At 38.7% G+C, this 20,908-nt stretch overlaps 7 protein-coding genes across 7 annotated transcripts; all 7 read left to right on the top strand.

Moving 5' to 3' along the window:
- Positions 1-218: 218 nt before the first annotated feature.
- TM35_000162260 (uncharacterized protein) lies at positions 219-1,607 on the top strand (the record flags this gene model as incomplete). Its single annotated transcript, XM_029026098.1, has 1 exon — positions 219-1,607. One exon carries the CDS (start codon positions 219-221, stop codon positions 1,605-1,607), a length of 1,389 nt encoding a protein of 462 aa, XP_028882654.1.
- A 439-nt stretch (positions 1,608-2,046) lies between these two features.
- On the top strand, positions 2,047-2,730 carry TM35_000162250 (uncharacterized protein; the record flags this gene model as incomplete). Its single annotated transcript, XM_029026097.1, has 1 exon — positions 2,047-2,730. One exon carries the CDS (start codon positions 2,047-2,049, stop codon positions 2,728-2,730), a length of 684 nt encoding a protein of 227 aa, XP_028882653.1.
- A 283-nt stretch (positions 2,731-3,013) lies between these two features.
- On the top strand, positions 3,014-8,206 carry TM35_000162240 (uncharacterized protein; the record flags this gene model as incomplete). Its single annotated transcript, XM_029026096.1, has 1 exon — positions 3,014-8,206. The coding sequence occupies one exon, from the start codon at positions 3,014-3,016 to the stop codon at positions 8,204-8,206; it is 5,193 nt and encodes a 1,730-aa protein (XP_028882652.1).
- A 532-nt stretch (positions 8,207-8,738) lies between these two features.
- TM35_000162230 (uncharacterized protein) lies at positions 8,739-11,483 on the top strand (the record flags this gene model as incomplete). Its single annotated transcript, XM_029026095.1, has 1 exon — positions 8,739-11,483. The coding sequence occupies one exon, from the start codon at positions 8,739-8,741 to the stop codon at positions 11,481-11,483; it is 2,745 nt and encodes a 914-aa protein (XP_028882651.1).
- A 321-nt stretch (positions 11,484-11,804) lies between these two features.
- Positions 11,805-12,503, top strand: TM35_000162220 (uncharacterized protein; the record flags this gene model as incomplete). Its single annotated transcript, XM_029026094.1, has 1 exon — positions 11,805-12,503. One exon carries the CDS (start codon positions 11,805-11,807, stop codon positions 12,501-12,503), a length of 699 nt encoding a protein of 232 aa, XP_028882650.1.
- Positions 12,504-13,709: 1,206 nt separating this feature from the next.
- TM35_000162210 (PIF1 helicase-like protein) lies at positions 13,710-16,874 on the top strand (the record flags this gene model as incomplete). Its single annotated transcript, XM_029026093.1, has 1 exon — positions 13,710-16,874. The coding sequence occupies one exon, from the start codon at positions 13,710-13,712 to the stop codon at positions 16,872-16,874; it is 3,165 nt and encodes a 1,054-aa protein (XP_028882649.1).
- A 689-nt stretch (positions 16,875-17,563) lies between these two features.
- TM35_000162200 (putative PIF1 helicase-like protein) lies at positions 17,564-20,458 on the top strand (the record flags this gene model as incomplete). The annotated part of the gene is made up of 1 exon (XM_029026092.1): positions 17,564-20,458. The coding sequence occupies one exon, from the start codon at positions 17,564-17,566 to the stop codon at positions 20,456-20,458; it is 2,895 nt and encodes a 964-aa protein (XP_028882648.1).
- Between the last annotated feature and the right edge of the window lie 450 nt (positions 20,459-20,908).

The raw sequence follows: 20,908 nt of genomic DNA, 5'->3' as shown, positions 1-20,908 counted from the left end.
TTTTTTTTTTTTTTTTTTGGCTGTACCTATACGCTGCACAGAAGATGGATCCCAAACTCTTTTTTTTTTTCTTTCTTTCTTTCTTTCTTTCTTTCTATTTTATCTATCTCTATTTCTTTCTTTATTTCTTTGCTGTTATTATTATTATTATTATTATTATTATTATTATTATTATTATTATTATTATTATTATTATTTTGTATAAGTGTAGGACACACATGCCACTGCAGTGTAGTGTGAGTGAGTCCACAGTAAGTCGTTATGAGCACATGATTGCGCAGCTCACCACACAAGCACTATCGCAGCAGGAGGAGATCAAACAGTTGCGGGAAGCCCTCGGAAAGACTTTGATACCAAATAATAGCGACAACAACGATATCAACAAGAGCAACAACGACGACAACAACAACAGCAAGAAAAAGAAGAAGAATGATAACGACAAGAACGAGAAAAATGATTATAAGAGTGAGATTGAAAGGAGGAATGAAGATATGTATGTAGACGTTAGTCAAGAGACACCAACAAATTCTACCGCAGAGCAAATTGTTGTTCTCACAAAGAGTGAGAGAACACGACGAAGCAGAAGTAGAAAAGATAAGAAGCGACGAATGTCAACAGGGTGTCGTCGTACAGTGGAGGAATACACATTGGGTTTATTAGAAAGATACATACAACATGTGGATGAACGTTTGGCGTTTAGTCTTGTGGAACGACTACGGCGAGTTACACGAGAACATGTGATGCGTACAGTAGAGAAGGAAGTAGGCCGTGTACTGCAGGAGAGACAGTGGTTACAACAACAACAAGAACAAGAACAAGAAGAAGAACAGTATACACATAATTGTAATGTATGTGTTCATCATCATCATCATCATAATGATTTCCATTTCTCTCCAGAGAGAGGAAATGGAGAAAAGGTGAAAAGTGTATTGAGAGAGTCCAACTTTTCTGCTTGTATGAATTCTACTAATACTACTGCTACTACTAGTACTCCTAGTAGTGTTGTTGGGGATAGTGTTATTGTTTCATCACAACAGGAATTGAAGCGACTGGTTGCCTCATGTGATGTACGATCCTCAAATATAGAATGTGCACAGTGTTTGACATCAACTACGATGAATTGTACTAGTGAAGAACCAAACAATTTAGTTTTTGAGAGTAGTAAAACAACAACAGAACCGTATGTATCTACCATATTGGTAGATCCTTCTTCATCAGATTCATTTACATCATTCCATCGTAAACATGATCAACATTTAATAGAGCATCTACAGCGAAAAGTTGCGCTTCTAGAGGAACGTTTGTATGCCGCTACAGTATTTGATCAAGGAATAAACAATTCCCCTCCATCTGTGGAGAAGACGTGTTATTATGCTGGAGATGGAAGGAACAGTAATAACACTGACAATAATAAGAATAGTAATGATAACTATAACAGCAGCATCAGTAGCGGGACTAAAGTTCACCGCTGTTGTTCCTCGATGTCCTTAACGAACTCGGGTAGTAACAGCAGTGTATGTGATGACATAGAAGTTCTCATGGACATGTTTGAAGGACGGAAACCACCAAAAGAAGTTCTGAGACTATTATTGGGAATGAGTAATTAGTGATGATAACTGGTAAACCGTTTTATTCTTTCTTTTGTTTTTTTGTTGTTGTCATTCTCCTTCTTTATTATTTGCTGTTACTGTTTTCTGTGCCATTGGTATCGGATAGACTTTTTCTGGATATTGGAAAAAAAAAGTTTCTTTTTTTGTATTTGTACGTTATTATTATTATTATTATTACATATATATATTTCGCATAGAGTGGGGAAAAGAATAAGAGGGAGAAACTGATTGTTTGCACGGTACTCAAGTAAATAAGGGAGAGGAAGCAAAAACAAAAACAAAAAAGAAAAAAAAAACCTCCATGATAATTTATCCTTTAATATACATCTATACATACAATCTATATATATATATATATATATATATATATATCTCTTTTTGCTGTGTTTCACTCTCTCCTTTATTACAATAGAGATAGTGATAGTGATAGGAAGCGATGCTCCATCGTGCTGGCTCGAACAGCAGCAGTGTGGAGGATGATGGCCTATCGCTGGAGTTTATCACCGCACTCGAAAAGAGAGCGGCTGTTGTGATCACCGATCTCAACCGCGCACTGAAATCACATCAGGAGAGTCGCAGCCAACGCACACACGGCGCACTCGTTCTCGCCATCGCCACCGCCCAACGTGTAGCGAAGTTACTCGCAACCGTAAAAGAAAAACAACAACTACATCTACATCAATCACATGCGGGATCTTCACTCAGTCCGGTGCCCACGGCTCTATTCGTGCAGTTGGAGAGTCATAGGGCGGCTATTCGTCGTGCCATTCCACTAGCCGTTGCGGCGGCGGAGACAAGTGGCTCTGACGGGGCTGCAGACACCGCCAATGCACTCCGCTCACTACTACACACACGATCGTTATTAAATGTTGAACTTCGAAAAGTGCAAGGAGCTTTAGATGAACTTGCGGGAAGTTCAGAGTCACTGGAGGTACTGCAGACTTCTTTACAAGATGTAAATGCAACAGTAGAAATGGCACAGTTACTAGTACGAAAACTTTTATCAGTGAAATCTACAGATGATCTTATACTTCGTGCATCTCTGGTTCTTTTTATAGTTGTAGTTGGATACATCATTGCACAGCGTATATTTGGATTTTTTCCAGTAAGAATTGCTTGATGGGTCATATAATAATATACCTGCTGATGTTTTTTTTTTTTTTTTCTTTGCTTGATTGTTTGTGTTTGTGCGTGTGCGGTTGTTGGTTTGTACATTTCGTATTAGTTGTATCAATAGGAATGAAAAGTAAGATGTAATACTACTTGATACTATTCTCTTCCTCTCTTTCTCTTTCTCTATTTCACTCTCTTTTCTCTTTCTTTTTTTTTTTTCCTTTTTTGTTGTTGCTTTTACTTCTCTTTCTCTCTCTCTCTCTCTATGTTTTCCCTGTTAAGCGTAAGCAATGAGCCGTGTAACCCATCGGCAACAGCAATGGAAATCCGTTAATTCCGGCGCCTCAACGCCTCAACCACTCATTTCCTCTACGAACCCAGCAACCACCACAGTGACAACCACAGCAACAACAACTACGACGACTACTACGACAACTTCTAAGGGCTCCATACCAAACAATAACACACGGAAGCCGCAACAGTTTGCAGATAATGAAAGTGGTAAGAAAAAGAGTGGTGACGCACTACCAGGTATTGCTGGTCCGGCCAGTGCGAAAGCATTACGATTTGGACGTCGAATCTATTCAAAGGTATCTGGTGAAAGTGGAACCCAGAGTAATATATCAGACAAGCAAACAGAGAACCGTGCACAACTCGCCCAAACGGTAGCGGCGCATCTTTTGAAAGCTGCACTTGACCGACAACCAAATGTTTTGCCTGTTTTCTCAAATGATCCAGAGACGCATACGCCTTATATGTTACCAAAGGATGAAGCACTTATGCGTCCTGAGAAAAAATTACTAATGACACCATGTTTAGGACTTGCTGCTAGTGCTAATGCTATTACCTTAAAATCTTCGTGTTTTCCTACTTTACCAGATGAGGCGGCACGTCGATTGGAAAAGGAACGATCACTTAATCGAGTACTCTTCTCTTGGTGGGAAACCCGCAATGCATGTCGCCAAAATGAAGATACTATTGCTAACGTAGAGGAAGAATTACGTGGTCCATTGTGGGATTGCTTTAAACAATTTCTCACAGAGGAAGAAGGACGGGCTATGCATGAATTAAAGCAAAATCAGAAAACTACTTTTCCTGGTAAATTATATAGTAAATGGGGAGAATTTGATGGAGAATTGACAACCAAATCAGGATTAAAAACTCTAACTGGTAAAGGGGCAATATCATTAGAATCAGAAGCAGTAGTAGCAAATCTCCCATCATCAGATCGTGGAATTTCAATGCCATTAGAACTTTATGAACGATTGTTTCAGACTGTAATGAATCGTGTTCATAGACGTTTCTTAATGTTATTACGATGTCAAGGATGCAGTAATACAGATGATACCAATACTTCACTTCAATCCTCTTTACAGTGTAATACATATATTCAGTTTCTTTTGACTTCAGAAATAGAGATGATTGAAGCAGGAGAAAGAGTTTCCAATTATAATGATGCAATTCCATCATACTTACCTCTTGTTTCTCTACCAGAAGAACGTTGTTTTCGTCCTTTACTTGCTGCTGAAACGGCATTTAGTGTTGCGCTTCTTTGGCGTATATTAGATCAGACAAAATCTATGGTTCCAGGTATGGCGTGGGCCCTGGAACTTTTTACTAAGTATCTATTACCTCATGTATACGAAAATTTCACACCTAGTGAAAAATTACTTCCAACAGCTGGAGCTATTGGAGAACAGGTAGAACAATTACATTCACTACAGCTTAATCTTATTCGTCAACGTAGTATGAAGACAGCTACTGTGCAAGCAAAGGAAGATGTTCGATATTTAGAAACATTTATGAAAAGTTGGGCTTGGCGTACATGGAGACAGAGTGCGGTGGGAGAAAAAAGACGTGGAGTGGCATTAATGCGATTGGAAAGTATATTTAAACGTCTTCATAATGCCATACGTTTACAAAAGACTTTTAGAGAATGGCGACTTACTGCAAAAGAAGGTCGTTTTAAATCTCAACTTGATGAAATTGAAAGAAAGTATAATTCTTTCCTTACAGGGGCTCAACATGCCGCCCGTCGTGTGCAATTCTTTCCAGAATTTACAGAAGGTATGGATATTCTTCCATCGGTGGTAATGCCGGATAAAAACAAATTTGTTGCGATTAAACTCGCAGAAACGGCACAACATACAAAAGGGCAAAAGAAAACACAGAATTTGATAAGTGAGGCAAAGAAGAAGGAAGAAGAATTAGAGGATGAGTTAAAACAGAATGAAGATTCTTTACCATCTACACAAAAACCGACACAACTGACTCCTAAAGAGTCTGGAATTAATTCAGATTCTTTTTCCCCTACAGATATGGAACAGGCAAAGACACGATGGGAATATGTGGATGATTCTAATAATAAAAGAATGCAACCAAGTGATATGAAACCTATACCACAGACGTTTATGACTTCTATTAAACAAGAGAATAATAACTCTAGTGAAGGTACAGCTTTACAAAAACGTGCTGTAGAAACTTTTGAAGGTATGTTACAGAAATTAGAAGAGATGGAAAAAATTAGTGGGTATCTACGTCAAGAAATTGCTATTCAAAATCGTCTTATTCAAAAACTAGAACGTGAAAATAATAGCCTAAAAGGAAGAGCAACAGAATTAGAGCAAGCTTTATTTAACTCTGAAGAAAAACGATTACATTTTTGTAATCTTGTTCAAGAAAGAGAACTTGATGTACGAGAACTAGAAAGACGTATTGCACAGTTAAAGTCTCGCGTACGTTGTCAACAACAACGACCATGGCAACGTACTGTTATGCGAGTTGTGGGTGAAATGTGTGGTGCCTCTACAACTGCCTCTGAGTACAGTGATGATCGCCGTGTGGCTCGTAATATGAAAACCAGTCCTGTGGAAACTAACGATATAAGTAATAACAGCAACCGGAGGATTAGTCTTCCTGTACCACTGCACTCTACAACTACTTTACCTACAGGGCGGCGATTGGCTTCTGGCGATGCAACTTCTTCACGCGGTGAGGATGCAGCAACAACACCAAACTTATCATCAGCCGTCATTCCTGTTGATAATGAGAGAGTAGATCGAGATAATGGAGATGAGGTACCGGAATTGGCACCTGGCGCAGAGGAAGAACGATTATTTGGAAAGATTGCCCCTCTTGTTATCTCCAGTACACGGTATATGCCAGATGCGCAGACCATATTACGTGATTGGGCAAATAATTGTCTTGATGATTTGGAATCTCTTGATGATTTGAAAGGTGGAGCTCTCTCAACTCGATTTCATAACTTTTCAGAGGAAGTGCGTAGTGGTGTACTCATAAGCCGTTTACTCTTTTATCTCGCCTTACCACGTTACCAAAATAAAACGGCGGTAGCGCATACAACTATAGAAGGGACGGGTAAAAGACTTTCTGAAAATTTGGATTTTACAGAACAGCGACGACAATTATTAATGCAGCATAATGTTCAATTAGAAGCTCCTTTTCCAACCTATTCTGAATGTTTTGGTGATCTTCTTAATTTAAAACCATCAGGGCGTATGTCTCTTTTGTTACAGTTTGCAACAGAATTAATAGAAGGACCAGAACAATTGGGAGATGAATATATACAAAAACGTATGAATCGTATTCGAGAAGCCGCAATAAAGGCAACTGAGATGACTCTTCCACCAGCTGCAGATCGTGTAGAGATGATGGAAGTAGTGGATCCTTATGCTTTGGCAAGAGGAGATCGTAGTGCAGCTATTACTCTTATCTCTCTCCTTTATGTACGCTTTGCACATCCATTTAACCACAAGGCAAAACAAAGTGCAATGGTTGAACGTGAGGCTATGTTATATCTTCTTAGCAATGGTACCTATTTACGTCAACAACACAGTGGTGGAGCGAGTTTATCAGAAGAAGGAGGAAAGGAAGAAACAACAGAAAAAACAGAATCTAGTGATACACCTATAACTCGAGAACTTCTATCACAATTAGAAGAAGAAGAACGTAGTCCTTGGCAATTATTTTTAAAATATTGTCAACCATTAATTAGTACTATGGCTCATCCTTTTATTTTACGTGGTAATTTTTGGCCAAGTGTGGCATTTGATTCTCCAGAATTAGCCCAAATGCTTGGAGCATTGGGTGTTGCATTACATCGTTCACTTGAAGTTCATCGTTGGCATATTATAGTTTCTTGTTTAGTACCCGTAAACACATATAGTAGTTTAAGTCGTGGTATTTTTACTGGACGACGTGCATCTCCTTCTGCCTTACAAGTTGGATTAGAACGTGAAGGAGATTGGGTATTTGCAGTGGATATGCCATGTATAAAGAAAGTTTTCCATCAGCGTGAAGGGGTAATTCGTCAGGCTATTGAGAATGGAACTATGAAACGTGATAATGCTTGGCATGATGATGAATGGCGTAATGAAGGTTACTTTACTGAAATGGATAAATCATACTTAATGAAAGCATTTGGAAATTGTGGAAATGATCTTTTACAATTATTTCTTAGACGTAGTACTCTTTCAAGTTCTTGTGCAATGCCATCACTTGATCTTGGTGGTTGGCGATTATTATGGATTGACACTGGTCTTGTTATTCCTGATGATCCTGAAGGATCTCGAGTGGATTTAGAACAATTAACAAGTATTTTCTATTCTGTAGCAACTACATTAATGGAAACACGAAAAGAATCTAAAGTAACAGAATTACATATGGATGAATGGAATTCCCAACCATTACCATTATTTGTCAATGAACTTTATTATCCTGATTTCCTCGCCGCAGTGGTATTATTAACTCATGAAATGTTTCCACCACTGGATCCAAATACAGATGGAAGTACTGAAAGTATTACATGGCTTGGAGATGGTCTTTCACAACTTATTTTCAAACTTGTTGCACCCAAATTGTTATCTTGTGGTTTGGAAGATCCTTTAGTTATTGTGAGAGGTATCCGATCAAGTATTAAGACGGAACAAGTATTAATACGTTATAATAAGGCATTAATGACAATCTTTCATTCCTATTGTAAAGAAGTATGTGGTGTTTCTGGAATGGAGCGAGAACAATTACTACATATGTTACGTGATGCAATGTTAACAAGTACAGAGATCTCACAGAATTTAATTTATGAACTTTTTCAACCTTTTAGTGTTAATAAAAAGTCTGAAGAGGCTCTTCGAGAAGAAAAACGCCGTGAGCAAGATGCTCGACCACGTGATATGCCAGTCCAACGTCGTCGTGGTAATGTGAGTATCCTTGATCCTAACTCTGATCAGCCAATGCTTACAGGGAGAAATAAAGAATTTTGTGTATTACTGTATGATGGGTTTGTAGACTTCCTTTGTGTATTATGCCACTTTAAACAACCAAATCCCCTCATTCCATTTGATCAGAGAATGGAAACATTCCTGCGCCGTGGATTACTGCGACCATTATCTCACCGAAATGATGTACTGGCAAGTATTATGTCGAATGAAAAGAGACAGTCGAAACCAGAATCGGCAAGCTAAGAATGGTTGACACTGTTTTTTTTTTTTTTTTTTCTTTTTCTCTTTCTCTTTCTGTTTTTTTGTTTTTTGCTTTTTTGCTTTTTGTTTCTTGAAATATACCAAAATCTCCGCTAATGTACCAAACTTTTTTTCTTTATGGAATGTTATCTGTTTCATTTTTTCTTGTTATTATTATTATTATTATTATTAATGTTTATTTTAAACCCTCTGTGTTTACCGGGGTCATAAATGGAAATGATGTATAGTTGATCAATTTCGGTAGTTTCTGGATGGAGCCTCTTTTTAGCTCTTTCTGTGTTTACTGTTCTCTGTATTTATTGATTTATTTAAATGTTATTATTATTATTATTTATTATTGTTTAATAATTTGTGGTTTTTTTTTTTTTTTTTATGATTCATTGGGTCTTTGTAATTGTTGTTTTTCTCCTATTTACTTTTTTCTTCTTTTTCTATCGATATGATAAAGAGTAAAAAATAAAAAAGAGCAAAGAAAAGAAAAGTGAATAAAAACAAAAAAAAAAAAAAAAAAAAAATGACTATTCTCACAAAACCAATTCCCTCTACCTCCTTTCGTTCTTGGAGAGTTCTCGCTGGTGGCTTAGAGAAACAATTGTGTGTTCAGGAACGTACATTAGAAGGACTTGAGAAGAACAAACGTCTTAGACATCGATTAATGTATCGGGTAACCGATCTTGCACAATATCGTATTTTATGTTCCTCTAATCCTCTGGACTACGAGTCAGAAGCAACGAAAGAAATGGCGATGAGTGGAAAAGATGCGAACAAAACTTCTCGAATGGTTTTGGCAGTCGCTGATAATCTTTCAGATATCATGAAAGATTGGGAAAGAATAATTGCTGTTTGGGAAGAGCGTAGTCACAAGAGTAATAATACTCTCGTAGGTAAGAGACGATCAAGTATTAAAACACTATTCACAGAAGAGAATTGGAATGTATTTCTTCAACGCATTGCTGCCGCAGAAACCGTATCACCAAAGATAAATAATGAAGAGATGAATGAAATCACAAAAGAAATCCTCACTCCTACTTCTAATGGTGTACAGGATAAAACTGAAACTTTAGAAGAAGAATTTGAACAGACGTTACAAACTCAAGATGTCTACGATAGGTTTCTTATTCGAATTATAGGTCTCTGGTATGGGTATCGCCCTATTGAAGCATTCGTATATTTGATTGTACTAACTGTTGGTTGGTTTTCTGGTTTCTTGTATTGGCCAGTTCTCTCTTTTATTACACTCGTTGTAGGGTTTCCGTGGCGCCGTAAAGAAATGAGTATCGACGAAAATAAACAGTGTTTGCAAACACTTTGTAATATAGAAATATTACTTGGATGGCGAAGTCCTCAACGTGTTGTATTAACCTTAACAACATTAGTACTGCTTGATTATATTATAACCTTGTGTTTACATAGATGTATTTGGAAAGATATTACAGAAAGGATCGTTCCACAAATACTGATATTATCACTTTTATATACCGGAATAAAAAATTTCCTGAAAAAATCGAAATCTCACTCACATATTGCTTCCTTTGATGTTCCTAGTAATGAAGAGACTGTCATTCCTCCTCCTCAACCAACGTTGGATACTCCTGTAAAAAAAGAGGAAAATTTAGATGTGAATAAGGCAAGACAAGTAATACCTCCTCTGAATGATCGTGAAAAAGCCCTTCTTGATGAAATAGCACCAGAAGGTCCTTTTTCTAATATTGTTCGACGAACTATAGAGTTCGCTTCAGAGTCTAATGGATGGATAAAACGAGAAGTACGGTCAGATGGTCTCGTAATTTGGGAAAAACAAAGCAACTATTCTCATAAGACTGCCATATTAATCACTGCAAATATTCCTTCTGCGAATGTAGGTAGTTTACAAGAGTTATTTCTTGATGATCCTGAATTTGAAGATAAAAAAACAACATATGCCTATAAGTATGATTCACTTCTTTCAAGGAGAGTACTTGTGAAACCACTAGGTATGAATGAATTTATTGTTCTCACTCGTTATAAGTCCCCTGGTTGGGGTACGGCACCACGGGAAGTACTGAGTTGCATTAGTTGTGCGAACCTTTTTACACCAAAGCAACAGGAAGAACTCGGTATACGAAAATTTAATTCTGAAAAAGAAAATGTTAAAGAATTAATGGCTTTTGCTCAATGTGGTATTGATTGTCCAGAAGATGTAATTCCCCTTCCACCATCACTAGTTTCACGTCAACATCAACGGGCAACAGCACATATTTACCTCATTATGGGTCTTGAAGAAGCTGATAACTCACTAACACTTCGACTTTGTTTCGATGTGGATCCTAAAGGAAATATACCTGCAAGTTTCCAAAATCACGCAAATAAACAACAAATAGCAAAGGCTGAAAAAATTGCAAAATTACTTCGGGAAATGGGTCCGAAACCAAATATGTTGCGTACGTATGTCAATTCAAGAGATTTTTTCCCTCTTTTACAGACTGTATCTTCTTCGGCAGAAACTTCAACGTCTGATAGCAAAAAGGAAACTTCTAATGTTAAAACAGAGTCATTGCAAGTTCCCACTACTAACTCAGAGGTTCTTAGAATAGCGAAACGTTTCGTTCAAGAGCTTCTTTTGCGTGATTGGAAATTACACTCCACAAAGCGTGGTGTTACACTCTGGACAACAACGACACCGTGGACCGATAAGAAAGCGGTAAAGACGGTCATCTTCATCCCTCATGTGACGTTAAAAGATTTGGATGCAGTTTTAAATAATCTCACTCTTGCAAACAAGCTGGACAAGACCATTAAAGAAAAAAAGATTGTCAAGACTCTTTCTAAAGAGGTCCAAGTGATTCAAACAAAGTTCATTTCTCCTATGATGGGTGTCGCTGCGCGTGATATGGTGACCCGTGCGGTCATATCTTATTACCCAAGCGCAGATGAATGTGAGGCAATTGGCCTTACCAAAGATATCAAACCTTCACAGGGATCTGTGTTTTTGCAAGTCGCAGAGGACGCGTCGGAGGAGTTACCGATCTCTTCTGACTACACACGTGGACGTGTATTTCTCTTTGGTGTGCTGGCAGAGGAGACTGTGGACGAGAATGGTGTGGAGGGTGTTCGTCTCACACGATGTGCGGCTGCAGACCCTGGTGGTTCAATGCCCACTCTTATTGTTGACGCCGCCGTGGTTGTGCAGATTGAAAACACTGTGAAAATTGCGGAAGCTGCAAAGAGACTGCATAGTGCGTCCCCTGTAGCCACACCTACAGTGCCAAGGCCTGCATGAGGTACATTTCTCGTCTGGGGTCTTTTTTATTGTTATTGTTTTTTTTTTTTTTTCTTAGTGTTTTTCAAAAAAGTACCAGTTTAGTGTATATATGAGACGTAACGAAAGAACCAAGTCATTTTTGCCGCACTCTCTACTACTATAGGTATTATATTTTCTGGTATCGCTCTTTCTAGTTGTTATCCCAGGAAATAAAAAGTATGAGGAAAGGTTGTTGTTGTCGAAAATTATTTCCGTGTTCTTTTTTTTTTTTTAATTTATTCCTTGTTTCTGGAGAGAAAATTCAAAGCGAAAAGCACAAAGAAAAAAGAGATTTTAATAATGCCTTCCACAGATCCTGAGGTTCCCAGAATAGCGAAACGCTTCGTTCAAGAGCTTCTTTTGCGTGATTGGAAATTACACTCCACAAAGCGTGGTGTTACACTCTGGACAACAACGACACCGTGGACCGATAAGAAAGCGGTAAAGACGGTCATCTTCATCCCTCATGTGACGTTAAAAGATTTGGATGCAGTTTTAAATGATCTCACTCTTGCAAACAAGCTGGACAAGACCATTAAAGAAAAAAAGATTGTCAAGACTCTTTCTAAAGAGGTCCAAGTGATTCAAACAAAGTTCATTTCTCCTATGATGGGTGTCGCTGCGCGTGATATGGTGACCCGTGAGGCCAGATCTTATTACCCAAGCGCAGATGAATGTGAGGCAATTGGCCTTACCAAAGACATCAAACCTTCACAGGGATCTGTGTTTTTGCACGTCGCAGAGGACGCGTCGGAGGAGTTACCGATCTCTTCTGACTACACACGTGGACGTGTATTTCTCTTTGGTGTGCTGGCAGAGGAGACTGTGGACGAGAATGGTGTGGAGGGTGTTCGTCTCACACGATGTGCGGCTGCAGACCCTGGTGGTTCAATGCCCACTCTTATTGTTGACGCCGCCGTGGTTGTGCAGATTAAAAACACTGTGAAAATTGCGGAACAGGCATCGGAGCATCATGCTGTCTCTATCGGAACTAAATAAGTCTTGGATTATTGCATGGTAGAGCAATTTCCGAGAAAAGGTTCGAAACAATAGTATTGTTGTTGTTGTATTTTTTTTTTTTGGTGCCCACACCCTTTTTTTTTATTTTATAGGGGGAACTGGGTATCTTCTTATTTTTAAACTGGGAAACGGGGCTTTTTCATTTTTTTTCTTTTAGTTCTGAGTCATTATATTTCGTGGCTTTGGCAGTGTTTCTTTTTTTTTTTTTTTTTCATTCTTTTTATCATAATTTATTTGTGTTCCTGATTTTTAAAATTGAATAGAAATTTCTGATTGAGGATTCTTGTCATCTTCCTTTCCCATTTGGTTCGAATGTCATTTGGCTATGTTATCTATTTCCCCCCCCCTCCCTTTTTTTCTCTTTCTTTCTTCCTTTCTTTACTTTATGACTGTTGTTTAAACAACAATTATACACAATTGGAAATAATGAATACAAGACACACGCGGAAGGGCCGCCGCACCAAAAGTGACGAGAGGAAGCCCTTTTTACCGCTTGCATTCCGCGGTGCCGGTGTCTTTGCGAGACAGCCAAAGTGACGGAGTGGAGAGAGGACCTCAAGAGGCCTCATCCCGTGGGGGCCCTTCACACAGAGAAGCAGAAATAACATACACCACCGAAAAGCAAAAAGAGAGAAGGAAAGAAAGAAGGGTGGGCGCTCGTGCCACGAAAGGGGCACCCCAAGTCCTCCTCCGGCCCCCTCTTCACGACCACCCGCTCGGGTGCAGGAAGGAGGCTGGAGGGGGTGATTCCCCTTTTACCGTCGCTGCGACCGCAGTATAATATTATTAATAGTACTAACAACCAGATTTGTTGTAAGGAGAAAGTATCCATACATAGAGTTTTTCTTTAGATAGAGTCTGATAAGAATAGATCAAATATTAGTTGGTATATAAACACAAACACACACACACACACACTGGAGTGATAAGAACAAGCGAGAGTGGTGAGTTTTGTAACGTACCCTTAAAGAAGAAAAAAAAAAAAAAAAGAAAACATAAAACGATCGCCTTAATTCTGTGAGGCATCGCCATAGAGGAGGGGTTTTGGGAGGAGAATTATTCGGGAGAATAACTTGAGAGAAAGAGAGAGAGATTATATCAAAGAAAAAGTGGGAAAAAGGGGCAGAATAAAGCGAAAAAAAAAAAACGAAAAGAATAAAAAAAAAAGAAAGGAAGGTATCTGTAATGTTTAGTTTTATATCAGTTAAGGCAATATTTTCGAATTACGCCAGTTCACTGGTGCGTATTGTAAACCTATTACCTTTTCAGGATAAAACGTTGCACGATGCTTTTAACTGTCCCGTGTTAACGTCTTCTTTGTTATTGTCGCCGTCGCCGTCGCTGTTACCACATGCGTCAACGTCTCTTGCTCATGTTGTTCTCTCCTTCCATACCCCTCCTCTGGCGAGAAGGGTACCAAGAGGGTTTGGGAGTGGTGCTGTGCGCTTCTGTTATCATCATCATTATTATAATAAACAGAAGCAAAGGCTACAAGGAGAACAAGTTGCATCTTCTATGGCGTTTGGTGCCTTACCACTGTGGTATCAGTGTCGTGGTTTCATGACAAGTGGAACAGGCGGGGCAGATAATGAAAGATGTGAAATCGCATCTTCTTCAGTACTGTCGGTGCAGGATTCTCAACAGGAGGAAAAGCAAAAACAGGAACAGCAACAATATAAAAAGGATAGACCAAGGTTAATTTGTTTAGCCAGGCGTTCTGATCGTTATTCTGTTGGTGCTACTACTGTAATCAGTACACAGTTAAGAAGAAAAGCAATTATGAACAGTGAAACTAGAATGGTTGCTAAAATTTCAAGTGGAAACTGTTCGTCCTCTCATATAGAACCCTTGGGAAATTTGAAGGAAGAAATTAATACAGAGAATGTGAGGAATGACCAGAAATTTGAGGAAGAAAAGGAGCCTAACAATTACTCAAGTGGAGTAAAAGAGGAAAATAAACTATCAGTATTTGTAAATGCACCTCCATTTCCTCATTCTATAAGCAGTGGGACTAGTAATAGAGATAATAATATCCTTATCTACAATATTTTTACACATCGTGTTGTAAAACATTCTGCCTCAAGTATACGTGCTCTTGGAATTCTGGGAATTGGTGTACGTCACGATACGCAGGAACTTGATGTAGTATCTCCTGATGCCCTTGATGAATTACGCGTAAAACTTATCGCAAAGGAGGTGAGTTGGCCACAATCATGGCGTAGTACCATTTATCAGCAACTTTATTATATTCTTTTACGTTCAAAAGATAAAGATGAAGCTGTTTCTAAGGTTCAAGAGTTGTTGAAAACACAGTATGAACGTATTAAAAGTCGTCCTAATGCTGGTGTTGTAGAAGATAACACAAATACGTCTAGTGGTGATGGTACACCAGTTGAAAGTGGTAGATACAATGTTAACATGACATTCCAGGAACGATTGTTAAGGTATTGTGATTTAAATAATGAACAACAACAAGTGGTAGATTTTGTACTGGAGGGATATAATACATATATTGGTGGAGGTGCTGGTACAGGTAAATCACTTTTAATTCGTGTTATTAAACAAGAACTTATGAATCGGGGTTTATCTGTTGCTGTAACTGCAACAACAGGTATTGCAGCGACACGAGTAGGTGGTACTACACTTCATCATAGTTTTGGAGTAAATATTTATGGAGAATTTATGCGACGTGCAGAATTACGAGCATATGATGTAATTATTGTAGATGAAGTTTCAATGTTATCAAAAGAGTTGTTTGAATCTCTTGAATATCAATTACGTCGAGCTAATGGTGTGGATTTACCTTTTGGTGGAGTACAGATTATATTATGTGGAGATTTTCTTCAATTAGGGGCAATCGCTTCAACTCCACTTGTTCATTCCTCAATATTTAGACGACACTTTGCAATGCTCAAGTTACAACATGTGGTACGTCAAGTAGGAAATAGTCTATTTGTACAACAACTACAAGAACTTCGTCGAGGTGTTGTTCCACATGATTTACAAGATACTGTTACATTTTTGTCACCTGCTGAGAGTGCAAAAGCTATGAAAGATAAAGGTGAAGGTGCTGTAAAATTGCTTCCTACAAATAAAGAGGTTGATGCCATTAATCAGAGAGAATTGGATAAATTACATGGAGAGTTAGCGGTATTTCCATCTCACCTTTGTTCTCCAACTTTGGCGGGTCGTTGGTCTGCTACTTACATGTTACAAATTCAGGATGAGAGTATGAATATATCATCTAATATAGATAAACTAACCCTTATTTTGGAGCAGTATGTTCTTGAATATGTTAGTAAAGTACCACATGCTTCCACCTTAACTCTCTCCCTGCTTGGTCAACGACATATTGTTCTGTATAAACTATTTGTAGACGCCTTTGCTTTTCGCGTTCGTATTCCAGCGGAGATGAATGAAAAGGATGAGGCGGGACTTGCCGCCCATCTCCGCTCACTTGAGTCGTGGCTGCCAGCACATGGTCTCGGCGTTTCACTGCGGGAGATCATCACATCCCCCAACGGCCTCCACACAGACGCCGATGAACACACACTCACACGCCAAGCCGCTCATGCCCCGATGGCGGCCCCACTGCGACTTAAAAGAGGCGCCCGCGTGATGCTCCGCACGAATCTCACATCGGAACTCGTCAATGGAAGTATCGGCGTCGTTGTTGGATTTACAGAACTTCGTCCAGGGAAACTACCACGTCACCTCGCCACACCCGCACGACTGGAAGCCATGGAAGCATATATTGACTCTCTATTGTACGAACATGGATTTGATGCCGCACTGGCACCAGAAGTTGATTTTGGTGGAGGAAAAATTGTTGTCGTGCCTCCCACAACATTTACTGTGGGAGGACTCTCCAATACAAATCACTATCATATGGGCATCGTAGCGCTTCCGCTCAGTCTAGCGTATGCGTTCACGGTGCATAAAGTACAGGGACTCACTTTAGTAGGTCGTGTACACCTTGAATTATCCCGTATGTGGCCTTGTGAACATCTTCTTTATGTTGCGATGAGTCGTGTGCGTAACCCGGAGCAGTTGACCGTTTCATCATTCCAAAATGATTTAGTACGTTGTGCAACAGAATGTTTACTATTTGATGATTCCTTACCCACTGTTGAGAAAGTGAAGGTTCTGCCACACTTTTTCCAGTCTACATGGCGTCGTACACCAGGTAGACGTAAAGCCTCCCTTCGGGAGAAACTTAGAGCTGAGGTAAAACGGCGGCAGTGGCAACAGGAGAAGGAAAGAGAAATGGAAGAAAATAATGGGGATAATGCAAAAAGGCAAAAGACTACGCTAAAGAAAAATGTGGACATTATACAAGAAGTTATTTAGTGGTTATATATATATATATATATATATATAGCCACTAACTATGCTTCTATGTTTTTTGTTTATATTGGTTATTTCTTCTTGTTACTGATCTTTGGATTGTTTTTACGCTTAATTTAGTTAGTTAGTTTTTTCTCGGTATTTCATTTACCATCCTTGCATTTTATGTGTGGAGGTAATCATAGATGAATATTTCTTTTATGTCTTGCCATGATGGAGAAGAGTGCATGTTTATATGTATTTGTTTTTTTTTTTTTCTCCTTGTTTGTATTTGTCTGTATGCCTGTGAAACACTGGAAGAAAAAAAAAAGAAAAAGAAGGGGATGAGGATTAACGCATGAATGTTACTCTAGTTTTGAACATACTATATAATATTGTGAAGTAGAAATGTGTAGAAAAAAGAGGAAAAAAAAAACTCTATTATTACTCTCTTTTTTTCTTTCTTTTTTTTCTTCTTCCTATCTAGGGCATAGAGGCCTCCCCACTGCGTTAGTAGTAGAGGAGTACGTATAGTGGGAAAGAAGGCGGTAAAAAAAAAAAAGGTGGTGATAATACAAAAAAAAAAAAAAAAAAAAAAATCGCCTACCTTTCATTATAGAGCACTAATTTTATCTCCCTTTTTTTTATATATATATAAATAATTTTAATTACATACAAACGCTTATTTGGTAGTGGTAGCTGATAGTTCTCAAATGCTCCGTCGTCTACTTTTACCAGTAGCGAATGTTGGTGGGATGTTTGCAACTTCACTTTCTGGATGTGGCGGGTCTATGGGAATCTCTCATCCATCGACGGCAACAACAATAATAAGATCAACAAGAACCACAACGCTTGTTGGTAGTACTTGTCCTCTTTTTTGTTCTCGTCGTCTCATAGGTGAAAAACAACCAAAAACTGTAAGAAATAACGTAAAAAATAACACGAAAAAATATGGAAAAAAATCTATTACGACAGCAAGTAATCTTTCTTCTGAGATGATGACGGGAGCAAAGGAAAGTCTACCACCACCACCACCACCAGGAACTCCATTGGCAAACCTGCAAAAAGGAGTGACGCCACCTGTAATAAAGAAAGGGAGTACTGATCATCAAATAGAACCCAAGAAAGTAGTTAAACGAAATCTTGAGAAACTTCCACCGCAAACAAATAAAATATATGAACCTACAAACTCAACTTTGGTTTATAATGCGCTAATAGGTCGTATGACATCTGAGACATCTCCATCTGTTCTCTGCTTGAAAAGTATTGGATTTGGTATTAATGAGAAACGTCAAGTATATGTTGAAAAACCTGATGTACTTAATCAACTCGCACAAAAAATGCGAGAAGGAACAGCTTCTCTTCCGGCAAATTGGCCTATTTCAATTATTCGAGCCCTTGGTGTAATTATGCGCAGCCGAAATATTCCAGATCCAGCAGATGCAATTCAACAAATGATTCAGGTTAAAATCAACAACTTGACAAAGGGACATTATTCTACCATTATTAATACAGTTGGTGAAACTACGGAGACGAGTAAATTTCAAAGTGTAATGGATGAATTGGAAAGTGTTGAACTGAATGAAGAACAAGAAAGAGTTATTAATCTCGCTCTTAAAGGTCATTTACTATACATTGGAGGAAGTGCTGGAACAGGAAAAACAGTTTTATTGCGAGTTATTCATCAACGCATGCAAGCAGAACGACTGCGAGTGGCGATGACTGCCACAACAGGTGTGGCTGGATGTCATATTGGAGGTTCAACCTTTCATCACAGTTTGGGTGTAACTTCACAAGGGGATTTTTTACGCAAGAATCAATTACTTGACTATGATGTTATTATTATTGATGAAGTATCGATGTTATCTAAGAAATTATTTGAGGAATTTGATCGTGTCTTAAGAGAAGAAGCAGGAACACCAGATCTTCCTTTTGGTGGAGTTCAAATTATTCTTTGTGGTGATTTCCTTCAACTTGGTGTAATTAATGAGGCATCTATTTTATCTTCAAAACTATTTCAAAATGTTTTTGTTAAAGTTCGTCTTGGTGTACAAGTACGACAAGCTTCCGATAAATTATTTGCTGAAGCGCTACAGCAAATGCGAGTGGGTGTAGTTCCGGAAACTCTTATGGAAAGTGTACAACAGCTTCCACCAGGTACAATGGTAGAATCAGCGGTAAATCTACTTCCTACAAATAAAGAAGTACAAATTGCTAATGATAAGGAATTAGAACGACTTCCTGGTGATGCCATTATGTTAACACCAGAGACAGGTATTACAGCATTAAGATGTGACTCTACAGTTACAGTTCTCCTTCGTACCGAATCTGGATTTAATGAAGAAGAATTCTCACGACATATACGTTCATTATTGCAAGCAACACTTGATCTCCCTAAAGCCTCATTGCTTAGTCTCTATCGTGTGTATGAAGATGGTCACGCTATGCGAGTTTGTCTTCCACCAGGTGAAAGTGCGGCATGGCGTGATGCGATGCGTGAACGATTTCTAGAAGTTGCAGGATTAATTAATGATTTGGAACTTGGAGCAGTAGTAACTGAAATTTTACCCAACGCTGATGGACTACATACACCTGAAAGTGAAGAATACTTGCAGAAACTCATGTCCAAACATCCTATTGCGCAACCTATAACATTTAAAAAAGGATGTCGTGTACTATTACGAGCAAACTTAAATTCACGTTTAGTGAATGGAAGTATTGGTACCGTAATAGATTTTGTAGAATGTTCTCTTGATAATATTCCTGGTTTCCTTCGCAGTGAACGTGTTGATAACTGTGTAGAACGATACCGTATTTATTGTATGACGGAATGTGGAATGCAAGTTCCCCTACTGCCTGTAGTGAAGTTCCACAGTGGTGAGATCATCACAGTTCCCCCGTGGGAGTTCACTGTGGGCGGTGGGCCAATTACAAACTACTACACACTCAGCAGTGTGGCACTCCCACTCACACTGGCGTATGCGTTCACGGTGCATAAAGTACAGGGACTCACTTTAGTAGGTCGTGTACATCTTGAATTATCCCGTATGTGGCCTTGTGAACATCTTCTTTATGTTGCGATGAGTCGTGTGCGTAACCCGGAGCAGCTTAGTATTTCTTCCTTTACACCAAACATGGTGGTGGCGAATGCGGAATGTGTGGCCTTTGATTCCAGTCTTCCCACGGTGGAGTCTGTAGGGCCAACGGATAATTATCCTGTTTCATCATGGAAGCGATGTAATGATACTATTTATCATTTACGTCGACGAGGGGCTTCATTAAGTCATTTACTTCGTGGAGCCACGCTAAAGGAAAGTGAGAAGAACAGTATGGCTACTGGGAGAGATAGTGGAAGTGTACAAGTTGCAGGGCCACTAAAGGGATCATTAGAACACTCTGTGTTAGTGGCTAGACGAATGCGAAAACTCATCAAACAAACGGAACGTGTAGCAAAGATGCAGGAATCTCGTCGAAGGTCTAAAACCATCGCTATTGCTATTAACGATCATAACAGCAACAACAACGGCAGCAGCAGCAATGATGATGATGATGATGATGATGATAATAATGATGATAGTGACACCACGGAGGTGGAACACATCCTATAGATACACATCTCTTTCTCTCTCTCTGTTTTTATTTATTTATTTATTATTATTTTGTGTAAACATGTGTGTCTCTGTGTGTGATGTTAATGTGAGTGAAGGAGAAGAATCAGCATGGGTGTTGAAGAGACGATATGCAACACCCGGCATGAACTCAAATACACACTTACATAAAGTACACATTCACAAATACACACTTTATATATATATATATTTGTATACATGTGTTTATTCACATGTGTTAGGGGTGGAATGTACTTGAACGTACTTCCTCCAACATAGAGTATTTTTGAAGATTTATCATTCCTGATTTTTCTTGTTCCCCACTTAGAGTATTAGAAACAAAAGCGGAGAGCCAGTAAGAAAAACAACAACAAAAAAAAATCAAAAAAAAAAAAAAGAGACCAACCAAAGAAAATAAAAAATAAATAAAGTAGAACAAAAAATGTTTAC

The sequence above is a fragment of the Trypanosoma theileri genome (genome assembly GCF_002087225.1).
Source record: "Trypanosoma theileri isolate Edinburgh chromosome Unknown TM35_Tth_16_V1, whole genome shotgun sequence".
NCBI classification, from domain to species: domain Eukaryota; phylum Euglenozoa; class Kinetoplastea; order Trypanosomatida; family Trypanosomatidae; genus Trypanosoma; species Trypanosoma theileri.
This window is presented reverse-complemented; position numbering and strand designations above follow the sequence as displayed.